Here is a 22,346-nt window from a genome sequence, read left to right as displayed (position 1 = left end):
TCGAGTTGCAGTCCCAGCCGGGATGCTGAGTCTACACCGAGTGATGAGTGCATGATGAGTGCTGAGTCTGCACTGAGTGTAGAGGCCAGCCGAGATACTGAGTCCACGATGAGTGCTGAGTCTACACCGAGTGCAGAGCCCAGCCAAGATGATGAGTCCACGATGAGTGCTGAGTCTGCACCGGGTGCAGAGTTCAGCCGAGATGCCGAATCAGAATTGAGTTACAGTCCCGGGCAAGATGCAGAGTCCGGGTCAAGTTACAGTCCTGGCCAAGATGTTGAGTCCGGTGAGAGTTGCCGTCCCGGCCAAGATGCTGAGTCCGGGTCAAGTTGGAGTTCCAGTCCCAGGCAAGATGCTGAGTCCGGGCCAAATTGGAGTTCCAGTTCCAGGCAAGATGCTGAGTCCGGGTCAAGTTGCAGTCCCGGCCAAGATGCCGAGTCCGGGCCAAGTTGGAGTTCCAGTTCCAGGCAAGATGCTGAGTCCGGGTCAAGTTGCAACTCCGGTCAAGATGTTGAGTCCGGTGAGAGTTGGAGTTCCAGTTCCAGGCAAGATGCTGAGTCCGGGTCAAGTTGCAGTCCCAGGCAAGATGCTGAGTCCGGGTCAAGTTGGAGTTCCAGTCCCAGGCAAGATGCTGAGTCCGGGTCAAGCTGGAGTTCCAGTCCCAGGCAAGATGCTGAGTCTGGGTCAAGTTGCAGTCCCGGTCAAGAGGCTGAGTCCGGGTCAAGTTGCAGTTCCGGCCAAGATGCTGAGTCCGGAGCGAGTTCCAGTGCCAGCCGAGATGCTGAGTCTATGCTGAGTACCAAGTCCAGCCAAGATGCTGAGTCCGAGTTGAGTGGCAGTTCCGGCCAAGATGCTGAGGCCGAGTTGAGTGGCAGTTCCGGCCAAGATGCTGAGGCCGGACCAGGTTGCAGTCTCAGGCAAGATGCTGAGTCTACTCCGAGTTCCCATTTCAGCCAAGATGTTGAACTCCTTCTGAGTTCCAGCTCCAGCCAAGGGGCAAGGTCTAGTCTGAAGTCCAGTTCAAGTTCCTGTCTGGCTTCAGATTCCAGGATGGGTGTGGGCTCTAGCCCAGTTCTGGCTGCTACAGTGGAGTGCCAGAAAGTCAAGGAAGTTGTGGACTCCTTCAGGAGATGGTTCCTGTTGAATAGAACTCCACTTGTTGCATCCAAGACTCTGATCCTGCCTAGCAGCCGTTCTAAAGAGCCTCGTGGCGGCCAAAGCCATTCTGGTTTCCTAGTTCCAGATGTACTTGTCACGTCCTGCCCAGCCGCCCAGATTTATGTTGTGAAACCCATTGGGAGATTTCATCACAGCTACCCATGGAGACCTAAATTGTCTTTTGAGACCTGGGGCTCCCGTGGGGACACGGGAGCCTTGAGGGGGAGGTGCTGTTATGATTGGGGTCTGAACCCCTCTCAAACTTACCTCTTTCCTGGGGGTCAGCTTCTTAGCTGGCTTCTGTTTCTTTTCTCTTTCCTTTCTGAGCTGGCTCTGTCTCTCTGTGCTGGCAGCTTCCAGCAGCATGGGGTTAATTGTCTCACTTCACTACAGCTGTGTGTGTGTTGCCTGAGTTGCTCTAACTCTCTTTGGGTGTACTGGCTTCAAGGGTTTCACGGTTTTGCATTGGTGTGGGTTGGGCCTCTCTGGGTCAGTGTGCTTTTGCCTAGGTCTAGGGAGTGTGACATCATCAGGGAGGGCCTTGATAAGGAAGTGGTCTTGTTTCCTTCAGGGCCTTTGCAACAGTGGTGTTTGCTTTAGGTAGGGTGGTGCAGTGTGCACTTCTGACATTGTGTCTAGGGTCCCTGCTTGCTTTTGCTAAGGTCCAGGTTAGTGTTAGTGCAGTGTGCACTGGTGACTGTGTGTTTAGCTTTCCTGCTTTTCCCTTTTGGTTCCCCTGCTGTTCCCTCTTGGTTTTGGAAGCATTGCTATGTGTAGGGCTTTAGAAGCTCTGTTGCTGATAGAAGTACTTCAGGGTTTGGTGTTGTTAGGAACACTGCAGAGTTTGCTGTTAGAAGTACTTCTGGTGTTTGTGCTATTAGGAGCATTGCAGTCTTTGCTGTTGGTGTTTGGTGATTTAGAATCACTTTTGGCTTATGTGTTAGCTTCCCTTCTTTTTCCTTGTGGCTCCCCTGTCTTCCCTTTTAGTGCTAGGAGCTCTTCTGGTTGCTTGCCAGAGTAGTGCTTAGGAAGCACCTTGTTAGTTGTATCTAGCTTGCTAGAGCAGTGCTTAGGTAGCTGGTTAGTTCTGTGTTTAGCTTATTAGGGTAAAGCTCTGCTTGTAGCTTGGTGCTTAGTAGCACCTGTGTTAGCTTTGTGTTTAGTTCCCTGCTCTGTTAGTTTAGGGCTTAGGAAGTCCTGTTGTCAGTTTACTGTTAGGAACACTCCTGCTGGTTTAGGGCTTGGGAGCACGTAGATCAGTTTAGGTTTAGGAGCACTTCTGTTTCCAGTCCTGGTCCCTATGTCATCCGGTATCCAGTAAGTCCTGTCGGCTACTCGAACCCAGGAGCTCAACTTCTGGGGGGCTTAGTAGCTAAGTGCAGGTGAAGCTGTGTGGACCAGTCCAGTGTGCTCCAGTCCCATGTTCCAGTCCTGTGTCCTCCAGTCCGGGGGACCAGTCCAGTGTGTTCCGGTCCGGTGTGTGTTCCAGTCTGGTGTGCTCCAGTCCAGTGTGTTCCGGTCCGGTGTGTGTTCCAGTCCGAGGGATTGCAGTCCAGTGTTCCAGTCCTGTGTCTTCCAGTCCGGGGTAATTCCAGTCCATGTGTTCCGGTTCGCTGGGCAGTGCCTGCAGTCCCTGCCGGTGTGCTTACCCAGTGTTGGTTGGTGGGTTTTGCCTGCTGCTGTCGCTCCTCATCAGCAGCCCAAGGGCTCACGTTTGCTCCAGAGCCCGGCCCCGCGGGCTCTGAACCTGAGAACCTGACACCAGCTATACAAAATTCTGTAAGTACATGCCAATTTTCAATGCTGTGTACTTTGCAGGTAGGCATTATATGGGCAGAGTGTGTGTGGGGCACCCAATTATGTATATAAATTATAGAATACTCCAATCTACATGTATTCTTGTCTAGCTCTATGGCTTATATAAGTGCTAGTGCCTAATACACTTGTCACAACCCAGCGCATAATTCTTGTTCATAAAATACTTCAGCACAAGATTATTTCTTCACAAAGCTTTAATTCTTACTCAAACTTGACTTGTAAAAGTGTGAAGGCCTGCGTCAAGTTTGAGTGAGAATAAAAGCTTTGTGAAGAAATAATCCTGTACTGAATTGTTTCATGAACAAGAGTTATGCGCTGGGATGTGAAAAGTGTGTGCTTAGTGCCCCCGCATATCAAAAGTTGGACTACTTGAATATAATTTATGAAAGTGCCTACAATATAGGCACATATTTGACCTTTTAGGTTAGCATTCTATACAGAAAAGTAGGTGCCTACATTTCTTGATAGAATAAGTTTTATTTTTGTTACATTTGTACCCCGCACTTTCCCACTCATGGTAGGCTCAATGCGGCAGGCAATGGAGGGTTAAGTGACTTGCCCAGAGTCACAAGGAGCTGTCTGTGCCAGGAATTGAACTCAGTTCCTCAGGACCAAAGTCCACCACCCTAACCAGTAGGCCACTCCTCCACTTCTAAATGGGTGCATACTTTCTTATTCATCTATATGTTACAACTTTGCCTTACCCTTCACTACCAATTATAATGTTCTAGTACATATTGAGGGGCATAATCGAACGCGAACGCCCATCTCTATGGGCCTCTATGTCCGCGAATGGGTACGTGAAAGGGCGGGACAGACTGTATTTTTTGAAAAAAATGGGCACCCATCTTTTGTTTCGATAATACGGTTTGTGCCCGGCAAATGCATCGGATTTGTGCGGATTTGAGCTGGGAGGTTTCATTTTTCAGCGATAATGGAAACCGAAGGCGCCAAGCTCAAAAACGAACAAATCCAAGGCATTGGGTTGTGGGAGGGGCCAGGATTCATAGTGCACTGGTCCCCCTCACATGCCAGGACACCAACCGGGCACCCTAGGGGGCACTTGTAACAATTAGAAAAAAAATTACATACCTCCCAAGTCCATAGCTCCCATCCCTTGGGTGCTGAGCCCCTCAAATCCCCACAAAACCCACGGCCCACAACTCTACACCATTACCATAGCACTTATGGCTGAAGGGGGCACCTACATGTGGGTACAGTGGGTTTTGGGGGCGGTTTTGAGGGCTCCCATTTACCACCACAAGTGTAACAGGTGGGGGGGGGATGGGCCTAGGTCCACCTGGGTGAAGTCCACTGCACCCACTAACAACCGCTCCAGGGGCCTGCATACTGCTGTGATGGAGCTGGGTATGGCATTTGAGGCTGGCATACAGGCTGGAAAAAAAAGTTGTTAAAGTTGTTTTTTTATGGTGGGAGGGGGTTAGTGACCACTGGGGGAGTCAGAGGTCATCATCCCCGATTCCCTTCGGTGGTCATGTGGTCATTTAGGGCACTTTTTTGGGACTTGTTTCGTGAAAAAAAGGGTCCAATAAAAATTACCCAAATTCACGCTAAAAACGCCTTTCTTTTTTCCATTATCAGCCGAAGGCGCCCATCTCTCCTCGGCCGATAAACACGCCCCAGTCCCACCCTCACCAAGCCTCAGACACACCCCTGTCAACTTTGGCCATTTTCGCTACAGATTGCAGTTGAAGACGCCCAAAATCGGCTTTCGATTATACCGATTTGGGCGCCTTTGCGAGATGGGCGCCTATCTCCCGATTTGGGTTGAAATCTGGGCGCCCATCACTTTCGAAAATAAGGCTGATTGTGTTGTCATTGCAAGTAGTATACCATGCCATACTTTGTATTGTTGTTCGAATATTTTTACTGCTCTAATTGCCTACTGCTCATGTTTGATCTAGTCTTACTGTACACTGCCTTGAGTGAATTCCTTCAAAAAGGCGGTAAATAAATCCTAATAAATAAATAAATTCTTGGCACCTAAAAATAAGCACTTCTTTATATAATTCCCCTCTGCGAACTTAGAAAAGTGCAGAATTATCACCACTAGAAACCAAAGTTATCCCTTTATCCACTGAACAGGTATAACACATGCAGTGGCAGTGTTAGCTTCCCTACACTGCTGTGCCAGTGCATGCCAACCCTGCTCTGGAGGGATCATCATTAGGGCTGAGAGAATAAGTCAGTCTCTATACTGTTCTTTCTTTGGCCTTTCTGCTGAGATTGCCAACAATGGATTCAATTAGCATCAACAACTGTGATGGTGCTTTAAACAATGTGGAGATCTGTCCACTGGAAACCATAGGCCGAGATCATCATTACACAAGGTTGTGCTATTGTCAAACATTATATTAAAAGAACTTGGGATAGAGGTAAGCTGCATAGACAGCGATTATTACCATAGGGGCTCTTTTACGATGCCGCACAGGTGCCTATTTGCACCCAATGCCTGTCAATTGTGACTTACCACTCGGCTAGCGCAGAGCCCTTGCAGTAATTTCATTTTTGACACGTGTCCGACACATGCCCCGGAAAAATATTTTTATTTTCTGGGTCACGGGCGGTAATTGGCATTTTACGCGTGTAGACCATTACTGCCCGGTTACCGTATGAAACCTTACCGCTAGGTCAATGGCTGGCAGTAAGGTCTCAGACCCAAAATGGAAGCACAGCAATTTTCATTTTACCGCATGTCCATTTTCGGCAAAAATTTTAAAAAGGCATGTATTACAGGTGCGCTGAAAAATAATTCTGAGCAAACAGGCATCTACACTACTGCAGGCCATTTTTCAGCACACCTTAGTAAAAGGGCCCCATAGTTCCTCACTTTCTAAAGATAGAAAAGCAGGACTGCATATTAGATATGAACAAAAAAAGGGAACCTGAGAGAAAACTAGAGTTCAGACAAAATTCTTGTTTTAATATAGACTATAATATTAGAAGTCATAAAACTAAGAATGCACTATGTAATGATTAGCTCTTGTAAATGGATTTCTTCCAAGTTAAAATGACCAAAAGCCCCTCCAAATGTGTGGATGTTGCAAAATGTGATTTCTATGTTGAACATTTTCCAAGACTATTCAGCTAAATTTCAAGTAAAATATGTCACCTCTAATTTTTATTGTCAACACTTCAAAATCGCTGTCAGTTTCATAGTACATCAAAGCAGTAAAACTTTGCCCTAGTAATTTGGCAGCAGTTCAATCTATTTTCATGAAGGCGAGAGCTGGGTATAGCTTTACATTCTTACCTCCTTTTCTGACAAAACAACTTAGGCATATAGCATGAGGCAAGCTTGGACAATGGGCCTTAGAGATGAAGGGACGCCAAAGGTGAGGGCTATCAAATTTCATTTTCTTGACAGCTTACAGAGAAGCAACTGATGTTGAATGGAAATGTTTTATTTTAGTCAAGATCAAATTAGGCAATCCATCCACAGTGCATACAATTAAGACTTTTAAATGTTAACAAAAAAAAGGGTAATTTTATGAGGTTAGGGCTACATTACTGTGCTATAGCACTCTGTGAGTCATGTTTCCTATGTGGGCGTATTATACAGGAAATATGAGTTCCACATATGCTGTGACTCAAACACTAGAATAAGTTTTAAATATTTCTTTACTTTTTTACAATTCTAATAAAGATAACACTAGCAATAATACCCAATATTATGTCACAGATTAACTAATGTATGGCTTACAAAGGGGGTCTTTTACAAACACCACTAGCGTTTTCAGTGTGTGCCAGCCATGTAGATGCCCATAATATTCCTATGTAATATATAGGCATACATCTAATTTAAGTAGTGAAGGGAGTGTGTAGTCAATTACTTCCAATATACTCAACTTCACCTCAATTATATCCTCATTACAACTAAACATACAGAGGCGCTTTCATGGGATCATCATATCAACGTACCAACCTCTAAATGGCTAAGAATTCTTATAAGCCAAGTATTTTTTAAAGAGGCAGTATCGTAATCCTCATCAATCCCAGTTTTTACATTTTTACTTATTTTTTCATTATAGCATTCATTTATATCATTTATATCATTTGTCCTAATTTCTCCATAGTTATCTTTAAATTCCAAATTAGTACTTAGCTTTTCAGCCACAGTAGATAATGTACGGTGGAGACCCAATATCGCCTCTGTATGTTTAGTTGTAATGAGAATATAATTGAGGTGAAGTTGAGTATATTGGAAGTAACATAATATTCCTATGGACATCTACACAGCGCACACTAATTTTTAGTGTGTGCTAAAAATGCTAGTTCACCTTTGAAAAAGAGGCCCAAAATGACAAATCTATTTTATAATAAACATGGCATCAGTATATCCCACACTTGCCACCTAATATTGGGGATAATTCTATAAAGGGTGCTAGAAGTGGCATCTGGGTGTCCAGATTCTGATGCAGAATAGAGCATAAGTCAGCATTTGCACACCAACATTTAGGCACTATCACTTATGCCATGTAAATGGCAAGTGTAAATGTTAGCACCTAAATGTTGACACTTAAACAAGCAACTTACAGTATTCTGTAAGTTTTGCACACAAGTGTATGACTCACCCATGGCACACCCATTCCCCAAGTGCAAAACAGTACAGGAGACAAAAAAGAAGGAACCTGTCGCAGATGGTGTCCAAATCCTCTTTATTGACTCTTCTAAAAAAAACTACTGCAAAGAAGACCCAATATGACTTGTGTTTCGGCCACACTGGCCTGCATCAGGAGTCTAGAAACTAGTCATATATTCATATCTCCAGACAATCCTCAAAACAATCAATCAGTAAGTAGCTGCTGCACAAAAATAGAACGTTTCACTGATAAACGCTGGCAGAACGCCACTTGTGTGAGCAGTCATGAAATAGATTTTTTGGAAGAGTCAATAAAGAGGATTTGGACACCCTCTGCGAGAGGTTCCTTCTTTTTTGTCTCCTCTACTGTTCTGCACTTCATTGCTTCATCCGTGGAGGTTGCCACAAGTACATGGTAGAAACCCAAATCATGGCAACACTCCATACTACAAATCCCAGGGCAAGCAGTTGCCTTCCCATGTCTGTCTCAATAGCAGACTATGGACTTTTCCTCCAGGAATTTATCCAAACCTTTTTTAAACTCAGATATGCTAACCACTGTTACCACATCCTCCCGCTGTTACCGCATCCTGTGGCAAAGAGTTCCAGAGCTTAACTATTCATTGAGTGAAAAAATATTTCCTCCTATTTGTTTTTAAAGTATTTCCATGTAACTTCCTTGAATGTCCCCTAGTCTTTGTACTTTTGGAACAAGTAAAAAATCGAATTACTTCTACTCGTTCTACACCACTCAGGATTTTGTAGACCTCAATCATATCTCCCCCTCATCTATCTCTTTTCCAAGCTGAAGAGCCCAAACTTCTTTAGCCTTTTCTCATATGAGAGGAGTTCCATCCCCTTTATCATTTTGGTTGCTCTTCTTTGAACCTTTTCTAATTCCGCTGTATCTTTTTTGAGATACGGCAACCAGAACTGAATGCAAGACTCATGGTGTGGATGCACCATGGAGTGATACAAGGTATTATAGTATTTTTGGTCTTATTCACCATCCCTCTTTCCTAATAATTTCTAGCATCCTGTTTGCTTTTTTGGCTGCTGTCGCACACTGAGCAGAAGATTTCAGCTTATTATCTACACCAACACCAAGATCTTTTTCTTGAGTGCTGACCCCCAAGGTGGACCCTAGCATCAGGTAACTATGATTTGGATTATTCTTTCCAATGTGCATCACCTTGCATTTGTCCACATTAAATTTAATCTGCCATTTGGATGCCCAGTCTTCCAGTTTTCTAAGGTCTGCCTGCAATATTTCAACAGTCTGCATGTGTTTTAACAACCTTGAATAGTTTTGTATCATCTGCAAATTTGATAACCTCACTCATTGTTCCGATTTCCATATTATTTATAAAAATGTTAACTAGTACCAGTCCCAGTATAGATCCCTGTAGCACTCCACTGTTCACCCTCCTCCATTGAGAGAAATGACCATTTATCCCTACCCTCTGTTTTCTGTCCAATAACCAATTCCTAATCCACATGAGAACCTTGCCTCCTATCCCATGACTCTTTAATTTTCTCAGGAGTCTCTCATGAGGAACTTTATCAAAAGCTTTCTGAAAATCTAGATACTCTACATCAACCGGCTCACCTTTATCCACATGCTTATTCATGCCTTCAAAGAAAAGAAGCAAATTGGTGAGGCAAGACTTCCCTCAGCTGAACCCATGCTGACTCTGTCCCTTTAAACCATGTTTGTCTACATGTTACATAGTAAAATAGTAACGTAGTAAATGATGGCAGATAAAGACCTGTACGGTTCATCCAGTCTGCCCAACAAGATAAACTCATTTTATATGGTGTGCGAGTTTGATTTGTCCTTGCCATTCTCAGGGCACATACCATAGAAGTCTGCCCAGCACTGTTCTTATACTAAATGTTCTGAAGCTAACTGAAGCCCCTTAAAATTTACACTCCAGTCCATCCATATCTATTCAGTCACGATCAGGGCACAGATTGTAGAGATCTGCCCAGCACTGGTTTTGCTTCCCAATTACTGGTGTTGCCACCCAATCTCCACTAAGATTCCGTGGATCCATTCCTTCTAAACAGGATTCCTTTGTGTTTATCCCATCCATGTTTGAATTCCATTACCATTTTCATCTCCACCTCCTCCAGCAGGAGGGCATTCCATGTAACCACCACCCTTTCCATGAAAAAATACTTCCTGACATTACTCCTGAGTCTGCCCCCCCTTCAACCTCAATTCGTGCCCTCCAGTTCTACCACTGTATCTCAAAAAAGATATAGCAGAATATAATTTTATTCTTTATAATAGTTTCCACTATTTTGCCCGGCACCGACATCAGGCTTACCGGTCTATAATTTCCCCAATCACCCCTAGAACCCTTTTAAAATATCGGCATCACATTGGCCACCCTCCAATCTTCAGGTACTATGGATGATTTTAACAACAGGTTACATATTACTAACAGCAGATCATCAATTTCATGCTTGAGTTCTTTGAGTACTCTTGGATGTATGCCATCTGGTCCAGGTGATTTACTACTCTTTAATTTGTCAATTTGGCTCAGCACATCTTCCAGATTCACCAAGATTTCTTTCAGTTCCTCTGCATCATCACCCTTGAAAACCAGGTAAAAACAAAATGCTGGTAATGTTTATAGAAGGCCACTGAGAACCCATCCAGTCCAGGGGACTGAACTAATTTCATAGAATGGATGACCTGCCATACTTCTATACCTGTGATGGAGAGGTCCAGCAAGGCCACATTGGCCTCTTGAAGGCTGCACAACTGTACCCCACCAGATAGCTGTCAGTAGCCTCAAGGGAGGCCTCGTGCTCAGGGATATACAGGCCTTGAAAAAAACTCCACAAAACGATCCTAAATTTGATTATCTCCCCCCTCCCCCCACAGTTCCACCCCACATCAGCTCTTAATACACAGCACATTATTCCTGATATGTCACTTCTTCAAGTGATGGGCCAGCAAACGGCTAGCCTTATTATTAAATTTAAAATAATGCTGCTGTACAAGTTGCAAGTGAAACTTAAGATCTTCCATTTCCCAAGCACATAAATGCCATTGGACCTTCCCTAGCTGAGTCAGGAAGGCTCGGTCAGTAGGCCATGTTCTACACTGAAGGGCCAAAGCAGCAATTTTGAGCTGCAGTTCAGCTTGTTTTGCCCATTTCCTCTGAGTGGCAAGTGCAAGGAGATGACCCTGCATGATCAACTTTAACACCTCCCAGAGGGCCACAGGGGAGACTCTGTCTTAATCATTAAAGGTCAAATACTTCCCTATTCATGTCTCTATCTGTCCTGCCAATTGGGGGGTCCTCCAAGAGGCTATCATTAAGCTGCCAGTATTGAGCTCCCCCCTGTACAGCATCAATGGTCAACTCCATCTACAAGGGAGCATGGTCAGACCAAAGGATCTGTTCAATACCCAAGCGCACATGGCATGCCAAGAGACCCCTGGGCAGAGAAATATAATCAATCCTGGAATAGCTCAAATGAACAGAGGAATAAAAAGTATTATCTTTCTCCCACCATCTGTCCAGAAGATCAAGTGTGGCCAGAAAATTAGGAAAGTGTCATCTAACTACTCTACTTTAATACCCCCACCCTCTCCCCCTCCCGTGTTGTAAAGCCAAGGTGCCAGTATCAATTTGATGATCCAAAATATCATGCCAGCAAGCATCCAGATCTGTATTAGGGGCATAGATGTTAACTAAGGTGTAGACCCGCCCATTGATAACCAAGACATCTGGCAAAAATTGCCCCTCATCATCTCGTTTAATCTTCTTAAGGTCCATCTGCAGGTTTTTAGCAATAAGGATTCCCACCCCACCCTTCCTAGGCTCTTTAATGTTAGAGGCCCAAATCTGAAAGGGTAACGTGGTGACAAGACTAAATGCTCATGAAGCCTCTAAAGATGGATCTCCTGAAAAAGCAGATGCCACCTTCACTCTACCTAATACTCTAAACATTAAACTATGCTTGGTTGGTGAATTAAGGCCTCTAACATTATAGGAAATAAACCTCACCCCTTGTTTTCCCATGATTTCCCCATATAGTAAGCACAAAAAGAAAACCCCCAAACCAACTGTCCTCCCCCGATTCCAAACCTACTCCCCCACCCCAAAACCATGGCAGGAACACTCATGGATCCTGCCTCTCCATCCAAGGAAATGAAACTCCTGTGGGTCAACAAACCACAAAACAGTACAAACTAGAAAATTAAGAACCCCCCTCCCAGCCAGCCCAACATCCATGCACACTATACACCATGCATCACCACCACAGAGTATACCATAGCCCCACAAGCTCCACAGCACCCCATCAAAAGACTAAGCACTAAATAACTACCAAGTCCACAACCAGCGAGCACACAAAATCATGGTTGTCCCTCTGGGGCCTGGTTGGGCACTGCATCCTCTGCTGATGGCACAGGTGACCACCAACACCTCACCAGTGGAAGCCCTCCACCCCACTTTTTTTGTAGCGTCTCCCACTCTGCAGCCACTGAAGTAAATTTCGTAGATACACCATTAAGAGTCACCAGCAGGCTGAAATTAAAGGTCCACCAATATCGCAACTGGAACTGCAAAAATGCTTGCATGACCTCACAGAAAATCCGGCACATAGCTAGAGTCACCGCTGCCAGATCCTGGAACAACTCCACCTCTAATCCATTCCAGTGAAGGCGCAGCATGGCTTCCTTATCAGTAAAACGCAAGAAGCAGACAACAACAACATCCCAGGGCTTGCCCTCCAGTGGAGGCCCCAGTGTCCTATGAGCCTGTTCTAGCAGGGCAGGTCCACCGAGCGCTCACCATCAGCTTCTAAAAGCAATATAATCATTGTACGGTGTAAGTCAAATCTTTATATTCATAGCCCTACAGAATGCTATGGACCCAGATGTTATTGTGGCACATGCGATTCTCAAGGTATTTGATGTTTCCTCTTGAAGGTCTGCCACTACCTGCTGGTCCCCCGATGTCGCCTCACAATGATCCATGCACTCCTCCACCTGATCCAAGTGTGTGCCCATGGTCACAAGGTCTTACAGTTTCCTGGATAGCCTCTTTAATTTGTGTCTTCATGGAAGCTATCTCTGTCTTATGCTCCCCAAAGCAGGCATGCAGGTCCGCACTGTGACTTCCGTTGTAACTGCAGGTTCCGCAGCCCCATTGCTATCAGCCGCTGTCATCGCCACAAGCCACAGGATCACATGTGTGTGCTCACAAGCCATCGCTGAGCTGCGCAGGCCCTGGGGTGCCACTATCTCCTGTTTTTGCTGGAGTTTTGGCCTTTCTGCTGCGGTTCTTAGCTGCTATCGCACAGAAGGGGCCCTTAGACAAACCCCGAGGTAGGTGATGCATTGGGAGGCAGAGATTAGAGCCGCTAAGAAGGGGGTATTGTTACAACCCACGTGAAACTCCTTGAATCAGGCATCCACCATGCTGGTGACATCACTTCCTTCTCCGCCAGAAAGATTTATAGCTGTAGTTTGTGTTGGGAGCTCTTGAGTATTACAAATATTTTAGGTGGTGGACCTTTGTATTTTACTAGCCACTGTTTATAATTAGGGATTCTGATTTTATGTTTTAACCGATAAACAGTGATAAAACACCCTGTTTATTGGATAAACAGTGAAAATAATACTACTTTCCCTTGGTTTATTTTGTATCATCAACTCACTTTTTGTGCCCTTTCTCTGCTGATGACTCCAAAGTGAAACAAATGTGTATATCTGATTCTACTAGATAAGGTACCCAGCAATAGTATCTGTGCTATGAAAGGACCAAGAAAAACTAATTAGCTGGGAATTAACACCTAAATTTACACTTTATATACATGTAGGAACAGAAACCCTATTTATAATAATTAACATAATTATTATTATAATGAACTGCATATTCCTGCTAGTGTCAGCACGTGACCTTTTCCTCTGCTCTTATGTTCCTCCAAATGAAAAACATTTATAGTAGTATTTGAAAAAAAAACAAAAACAGTGGCAGTCATCTTTCAAGTGACCCAAATCTATTGCATGTAGTCAAGAGTTTGTCAGCCTGCACTTTTAATACCTCTTCTGAAGTACTGTGGATGATGGATTCAAGCTTTTCCAAGGTAACTAACCAGGACTTTAAATCTCAGAGTGCTTTCATTACCATAAGTCTGTGACCATACTCCATAGGTACTGCCTGACCACAGCAATTTAATTAAGTAAAATTAATTCTTTCGATGACATCAGCTATTCACTAATGTAAAAGATCAAAACAATTTAGAGTTAATGGATTCCATCTAAAGCAGTTTGCAAAATGCTGCAAATATCTCCAGCACTACTTTTCATAAAGGTTCTTTATTGGAATTTTCAGAACACGACAGAGTATATAAATTTCTGAAGCACTTTACCTAATTGCTAAAGGCTAGTTTTGCTCCTTAATCACACTTCATAGGAAAACCTAATAGCGATCTAGGCATAATGCCAATGTTTTAGAACTTTTTTGTAATACATCATGGTGCTGGGCCTGAGTGCAGCATATGCTATTATTAGCATAGCTCAGAAGGTTGTCTTAATGAAATTGGGGGCACATGGGAAAACATAGCAGGCATAATGATTGTTAGAGACAAGATCTGTATAATTTATCCACACTAAGGATGCAAAAGAGCAAACAAAGAGGCATATACAGAAGCAAAGGTGATAAGCTAGATAGTGACCATTCTCTAAAAGATTGGGAATATGAGCTTTCTACATAAAAGACCTGATCATCTTATATTTCCAGTTTGCAAATGATATTCAAAGTTATTCTGGTTACCAGTTCAATTGCATAAAACTGGTAAGGCTTCGTAGTAGGCAAGAATGAATTATTGACCCTTGTGTGGAACCACAAATATGCAGAAGAAGTAACAGCATTAACCACGAAATGTTATCAGTTTGTCTTGCTCTTGGCCGTCTTCCTTCCTCTGCTGGTTTTATTGATGAGTTGGTGGTTGCATGGTGGATTCCTATCAGGCATATTTTCGAAAGAGAAGGACGCCCATCTTTCGACACAAATCGGAAGATGGGCGTCCTTCTCCCAGGGTTGTCCAAATCGGTATAATCGAAATCCGATTTTGGACGTCCCCAACTGCTTTCCGTCGCAGGGATGGCCAAAGTTCAAGGGGGCGTATCCGAGGCATAGTGAAGGCAGAACTTGGGCGTGCCTAACACATGGATGTCCTCGACCCATAATGGAGTGTGCTAGTTTGTATCAATCAACAGACTGGATAGTCCTCATGATCTTTATCTGCCATCACTTTTTTATGTTTCTAGTTTATTCTCCATTCCTCTGGCAAGCAAAATAGAGGTTTTGGTGAGAACAAAGTCACTGCTCATATGTATACACACTGCATAATGGGGAAGAGCTAACATAGTTCTATTATGGTTTCAATCTTTTCTAGAAGATCGTTCATTTAAGGTTAGTACGCCATCTGGAGTCTCTGCCTCTAAGTCCTTGGTGTGAGGAGTTTCCAAAGGGTCTATCCTATCCTCATTTCTTTTTAACATGTTTGCAAGTCCTTTAGTGTTAATTATCCAGGGTTTTGGGATCTCTTTTCACTTTTATGCTGATGATACTTTATTACTGTATCACACCAATTTGGGAAATTTGGACATCAGGCCTCTATAACAGTATCTAGATGTCATTGCTCAGTGGTTAGTAGATCATCATCTTGTGTTAAACTGTGATAAGATGGTTGCATGTTGGCTTACTGGATCTTATAGCTGTCCAGAGTGTCCTTCAGCTCTTGGATACTCAGATTACACCAGTTAAAATCTTCCATTATGTAGGAGTTATACTCAATTCACAATTGTCATAGTTTCCTCAATCTGTAAGTCACGTTTTTTTTGTCTTTTGATAATTACACTCAGTCCACTCTTAGGTGCCCTTTTACAAAAGCGCGTAAGTGCTTACGTGTGTCCAGCACGTGCCAAATCAACATTACTGCCTGGCTACTGTGTGCCCTGGGCAATAATTCTGAATTTGGCAAGCGATGAAAACACGCGGTAGAAAATAATTTTCTACCACTGGGATGTTCCCGGTGGTAATCAGCAGTTGGCACGTACTGGATGGTTACTGCACAGGTAACGTGAGAACCCTTACCACTAAGTCAATGGGTGGCGTTAAGGTCTCAGGCCATAAATAGACACGTGCTGGTTTTCATTTTGCCGCACGTCCATTTCCTGGTCCCAAAAAACCCTCTTTTTTCTCAATGCAATGGAGAAATGGTCCAATGCACATCCAAAACATGTGCCCACACTACCACAGGCCATTTTTTGGCACGCCTTTGTAAAAGGGCCCCACATTTTGATTATGATACTTTTCATTTATTCTTTATTTATTTATAACTAAGATCGACTATTGTAATATTGCTTACTTAGGAGCAACAAAATTGATTTTTAGGAAACTTCAAACTTTACAGAATACTGCTAGTCGTCTTTTATTTAATTTGCATTATACTGATCATCTGACCCCAGCACTAAAACAGCATCATTGGCTCCCCATTGAGCATCGCGTTTGCTATAAGTTACTGGTTTTGACTTTTAAAGCTTTTAGAGCAGGGAAATCATTGTACTTAGCTTCTCTAACTATCTCCCATGTTTATTAAGATCATTAAGTGACCTGGTCCCAGATATGCCCAATTGGAATTTAACAGATGCACAGCTTTTTATTTTGCAGCACTAGCTCTCTGGAATTCGCTACTGTTCTCTAGTCACAGTGAACGGTCTTTTAAAAATTTTAAAACAGTGGTTAAGAGCTAGATCTTTAAAAAGGCCTATGAACAATTTGATTGGTATGGTTGGGATTCAGGTGTATACCCTGCACCACTTAATATAATAGTTTTTCTTATTTTCTTTATTATTTATTATGTGAATGCATTCTTTCCTATAATTGATTGTAGTTCCTTTCTATTTTATGTTTTAGCCTGTGAACCACCTTGCCCTGCCTGTCAGTTTAGGAGGTATAGTAAATTTTCAATAAATAAATAGGTTTAGCAAAGGGAAGTCTTGCTGTACGTTAATAAATAAACTTTTAACACTGTAACACCATTTTATTCCTCTTCTCATATAAATAAACACATATTCTCAAACAAATGTATTATCAAAATGAATTTATAGGCAAATGCCAGCAAGTTTAAATTTGTTTGAACCTTCATCATGTGACATAAAAGTTATCCGCTCAAAATGTGCCATGATTAGTTGGTTGACATGGAAAGTATTCTAATACTACATATAATTAAAATAGTTTTATTTTGTGATTTTCAGTATTCTTTTACTTGATAACTTGTGGCACGTTTCTGCACTGTTATGGTTTGTTTACCATTAGTCGATTAGGGAGAAGTTATTAACATAGGTGTGAGGAAGTCTGTGAGATGCTGCCACTTCCCTTTAAAATCACTCCCTCAGAGTGTCAGGCCACCTTAAAACCCTTACTCCCACGCAAGGGGGAAAGGCACGTGGGAGGGGTGGAGCCAGGAGGGCATGGTCCAGGAAGTATAAAAGGCTGGGCAAGAGCTAGGTTAAGGAAGCCCAGAGGAAGGCAGCAATGCCCACTGCAGATGCCTCCACCCTGAAGCTGAGAAGCTGCAGCCACTAAGTTCAGATAGACCAAGCAGGGCCGCCGAGAGAGGGGGACAGGGGGGACAAAATTCCCCAGGCCTGGGCCTCGGGGGGGGGGGCGGTGCCGCCGCCGCCACAGTCCAGCCCGCCCACCCTCCGTCGCTCCCTGGCATTGAACTTAAGCACCTCACCTTCGAAAGCGCAGCAAGCATCAGCAGACCTCTCCTTTCTTCCATGTCCCGCCCTCGCCTGTAACTTCCGTGAGGGTGGGACACGGAAGGAAGGAGTGGTTTGCCACTGCTTGCTGCGCTTTCGAAGGTGAGGCGCTTAAGGTCAGTGCAGAGGGCCTGGGGGTGGAGAGAGGACCCGGTGGCAGGTGGAGGGGGGCCCGGCGACCTAGGGTGAGGGGGGCCCCGGAGGCAGCCTTGTCCCGGGCCTGGCCCAGTCTCTCAGCGGCCCTGAGACCAAGTTCAGCTTGGAACCTTGAAGAGTTCGTATTTTGACCTGGCCAACAGCAGACCAGTCTTAGGTATACTCTTTAAGGTTCCAAGCTGAACTTAGTGGCCTATGTACACCAATTTGGAACTACCACCCAGCTACTGCATGGCCTGGGCAGTAATTTCATTTTTTTACGTATGCCCACTATGCGCACCGGAAAATTGCTGGCATGCGACGCTAACTAGGCAGTAATCGGCATTGTACGTGTGCTGATTACCACCAGGTTAACGCGTGAGATCTTACTGCTAAGTCAATGGGTGGCAGTAAGTTTTCAGGCCCAAAATGGACACACGCCAATTTTCATTTTGACATATGTCCATTTTAGGCCCCCCCCCCCCCCCCCCAAAGGCCTTTTTTGCAGATACGCTGAAAAATGAACCTGCGCGCATCCAATACATGGGTCTACACTAGTGCAAGCCACTTTTCGGGGCACCTTAGTAAAATGACCCCTGAATGTGTATGGCTTGTCTTACCTGGCTCAACAGCCCACCCTCACTCATGTTACCACAATAAGCTACCTTTAAAATGGGTTATTTTACTGTTAACCTGGGTTATTAGTAACTAGGTTCATTGCATAACATGAGACCTGTGCTAAAATAGCACAATTTAGTGGTAAAATAACTCATGTTAATAGTAGCCCATGTTGATAGCTTCCCCCTTTAGAAACAGAATAGATTGTTACCTGAGTTTTTGTTTATATTGTTTAACTTTCTCCAATGAAGCTGCATTAATCTGTGATTGGAATTCTTCTACAGACACATTATCTCTGTAATAATACCCCTCCATACTCTCCAGTGCTATAAGAAAGAAAAAAAAAACAATTAAAATATAGCAATAATAGAATTGTGATAGTCAGTTTGATCACAGGTTCATTCGTGCAACATATCTCACCTCCACTTGATGAAAGCAGCAGGCACTTTAAGAAAGTTTATAAAAAAGCAGGTGGATTGATATTCAAAAGCATTTATCTGGGTAGCAGTATAATAGCTGGGCTTCTTGGAATTACCCTGGTATCATCAATATTCAGTTACTCTATTACCTTAGGTCTGCCAGGACCGCTTGGCACTAATTAACCAGATAGGGCCTCTCCTACTTGGTCAACTAGCACTGAATATCAACTTTTCATTTAGTTTTTCTCCTATTACTTTAAGTTTCTGACTCAGTCAGAAGTGGCCTCCACTGTGCTGTAAACATTAACAACTACTCAAGGGTCTTTCCCCTATTATATGTCCTCCTCCTAATCTACTTTCATTGAAACAACATTCATTTGCAGCCTGGTGACCATGCACAAGGGCTCCTTCTGGAACCCTATAACCTAAGTTGTCCCAAGATCAGTGAGTAACTGTCACCTTTAAGTAATGATTGGGACTCCTTCACTCTAAGGCTGTGAATATTGCCTCTGCAGCATTCTAGGCCTAAGATTATATGCCATCTATATAACATACAATTTTAGGCTATGTCAAACATGGTTTCCAAAATTAAATTGAAGTAAACAAGTAATGAAATACTTGATTGGGTTTCTGTTTTCTACATTTACACGTTTTTAATTCAACAGAACATGAGGTAGGAGTGAGAACTGTTATAATTCCAAAGTTTATGTACTTTTGAGGTTTGTCCTCTCTTGTAAGCTGCATCCTACTATCCCATATTTGATTGGTAGTCTACAACTTCACTCTGAAATACAAGGAATGCCTCCAAGCTCTTCCCAAAATTGACTGTCCAGTGTGGCAGTGAAGTGTACAGTCAGCAGGGAAAAAAAGTAGTGTAGCCAACATAACTCTTAAGGGCCCTTCTGCTAAGCTGCGTAAGCGTCTATGCGCATCCAAAGCGTGCCAAAATGGAGTTACCACACAGCTATCGTGTGGCTCTTGTGTAATTTCATTTTTGGCGCATCTGATATGTGCGGCCAAAAAGTAATTTTTATTTTCTGCCGTGTGTATCGGACGCATGCCAATTGGCATTTGGCACGCATAGGTCATTACCGCCCGGTTACTGTGTGAGAATTTACCGCCAGGTTAATGGCTGGCAGTAAGTTCTCAGACCCAAAATGGATGCATGGCAATTTTGATTTTGCCGCACGTCCATTTTCAGCAAAAATTTTAAAAAGGCCTTTTTTTTATGAAGGTCGAATAAAAACGTTTCAAGAGTTAAGAGACCAGTTCGCGATAGAGCCTACAGATTATTTTCATTACTATTAATTGAGACACTATGTGGCAAGCCTACCATGGACAGACCTCACAGAGGATGTGAGGGAGGAACTAGCATCCGCTATATTGTTGGGGGCGCAACAAAAAGTGCCAATGGCATTTCACCATCGCCACGTCCGAGACATAATGCCAGAGTTGGTTTATGCAGGATACGCGGCAAGATGGAGCCAAGACCTGGCAATTCCAATATCAGAGACGGTATTTAAAGAACATGTGTTATCCCTTTGGCGGATGTCCAGACTGGCAGAACATTGGGATTTACAGTATAAATTTGCCCTAAGGCTTTATGTGGCCCCAAGGAGAGCGTTCCATATGGGGGCGTCCCCAGACAGAGCATGTGGGAAATGCCATCAAGAGGGAGCTACATTAGCCCATATGTTTTGGTACTGCCCGAGAGTGGTCCCATTTTGGAAAAACATTCTTTATTAGACTTTTTGGTAAGCCAAGTTTAAGCAAACCTACCTCAAAAGGATTTACAGAATTTGTGAGAAGAGCTACAGTAGTAGCAAAGAAAGCTAGTCTTCAAGAGTGGTTGGGAAACCGTCCACCGTCGGTGCAGTACTGGCGGACCCAGATGATGACACTCCTGCGGGTGGAACAGTTGGAGGTGCGGAACAAGCCGCAGGTGATAAAGCAACAATTTGAAAATAGATGGGCGCCATTTTGGGAGACCTTAACTCCCGCTGCCAGGAGTCTGATTTTGAACTTATGACTCACATAACCCATTTTCTGCTTGACTGATACAGTAGATAAGGAAGGGAAGGGGGGAGGGAAGGGAGGGGGGGTTTAGGTGGGGGTAACAGTAAGGGTATATTGGAAGATACTGATCACAGAGCGGGAGGGGGAGAAAATGTTTAAAACTATGGAAAGGTACAGATCCTAATGGCTGTTTTGGGGCAATGCTTAAAATCATATAATGTAGAGAAAGCTGTTTGATGTTTGGTGTCTAATAAAAATGATTGAAACATAAAAAGGCCTTTTTTACAGGCATGCTGAAAAATGGATTGGCGCGTGCCCCAAACCCCCGCCTATACTACCATAAACCATTTTTCAGCGCACTTTAGTAAAAGAACCTCTGAGTGAAAAGCACAGATCACACCAGCTCTTGTTATGTTAATTCTTTTTTTAAACACTACCAGTACTGGAAATTCCATACCATCTTCTATTTATGAATGAACTTGCAGAGATACCGTAAGTAATATATATCTTTAAAATCAAGTGTGGTACCAGAGGACTGCAGGGTGGCCAGTGTAATGCCAGTTTTTAAAAGGGTATCAGAGGTGACTCAGGAAATTATAGACCAGTGAGCCCGATGTCAGTGCTGGGCAAAATGAAATAGACTATTATAAAGAACAATACTACAGAGCATATACATCAGCATGGATTAATGAGATAAAGCCAACATGAATTTAGTCAAGGGAAATTTTGCTATTTAGTTAGATTTTGCTCACACCTTTTTCAATAGTAGCTCAATGTGAGTTACATTCAGGTACTCTAGATATTTCTCTGTCCCAGGAGGGCTCACAATCTATGTTTGTACCTGAGGCAATGGAGGGTTAAGTGACTTACCCAAGATCACAAGGAGCAGCAGTGGGATTTGAATTGGCCACCTCTGGATTGCAAGACTGGTGCTCTAACCACTAGGCCACTCCTCCACTCCAATCTACTACATTTCTTTAAAGGGGTGAATTAACATGTGGATAAAGGTGAGCTGGTCGATATTGCGCATCTGGATTTTCAAAAGGCATTTGACAAAGTACCTCGTGACAGACTCCTGAAGAAATTGAAGGGATAGGAGGCAGTGTCCTATTGTGGATTAAGAACTGGTTAAAAGATACAGTAGGGCTAAATGGTCAGTATTCTCAATGGACAAGGGTAGATAGTGGGGTTCCCCAGGGGTCTGTGCTCGGACCGCTGCTTTTTAACATATTTATAAATGATCTAGAGATGGGAATAACTACTGAGGTAATTAAATTTGTTGCTGACACAAAGTTATTCAAAGTTGTTTAATGACAAAAGGATTGTGAAAAATTGCAAGAGGATCTTATGAGATGGGTGATACATGCAGGGAAGAGGAACCCAAACTATACTACATGATGCAATGTTCCACATTAGTAGTCACTGCCCAGGAAAAAGATTTAGTTGTCATTGATGATGATATGTTGAAGTCCTCTGTTCAGTGTGCAGCATCAGCTAAGAAAGCAAATAGAATGTCTGGAATTTTTAAAAACAATAGAGCGACTGCACCTCAAATATTATGTGCAATTTTGGTCAACGCATCTCAAAATTTTTTTTTTTTAAAAGGGCTACAAAAATGATAAAGGGCATGGGATGACTTCCCTATTAGGAAAGGTTAAAGTGGCTAGGGATCTTCAACTTGGAGAAGAGACATCTGAGAGGAGATATGATAGAGGTCTATAAATTACTGAGTGGAGTGGAATGGAAAGACATAAATTGCTTGTTTACTCATTCGAAA

At 43.4% G+C, this 22,346-nt stretch overlaps 1 protein-coding gene across 1 annotated transcript in view; it reads right to left on the bottom strand.

The window, feature by feature from the left end:
• The window catches only part of PREX2 (phosphatidylinositol-3,4,5-trisphosphate dependent Rac exchange factor 2), a 523,586-nt gene that overhangs the window by 56,283 nt on the left and 444,957 nt on the right, over positions 1 to 22,346 (bottom strand). The window contains 1 exon segment of the mRNA XM_030215317.1: positions 18,346 to 18,460. Coding sequence (XP_030071177.1) covers positions 18,346 to 18,460 — 115 coding nt within the window.

This window comes from Microcaecilia unicolor, chromosome 1 (genome assembly GCF_901765095.1).
Source record: "Microcaecilia unicolor chromosome 1, aMicUni1.1, whole genome shotgun sequence".
Classification (NCBI taxonomy): Eukaryota; Metazoa; Chordata; class Amphibia; order Gymnophiona; family Siphonopidae; genus Microcaecilia; species Microcaecilia unicolor.
This window is presented reverse-complemented; position numbering and strand designations above follow the sequence as displayed.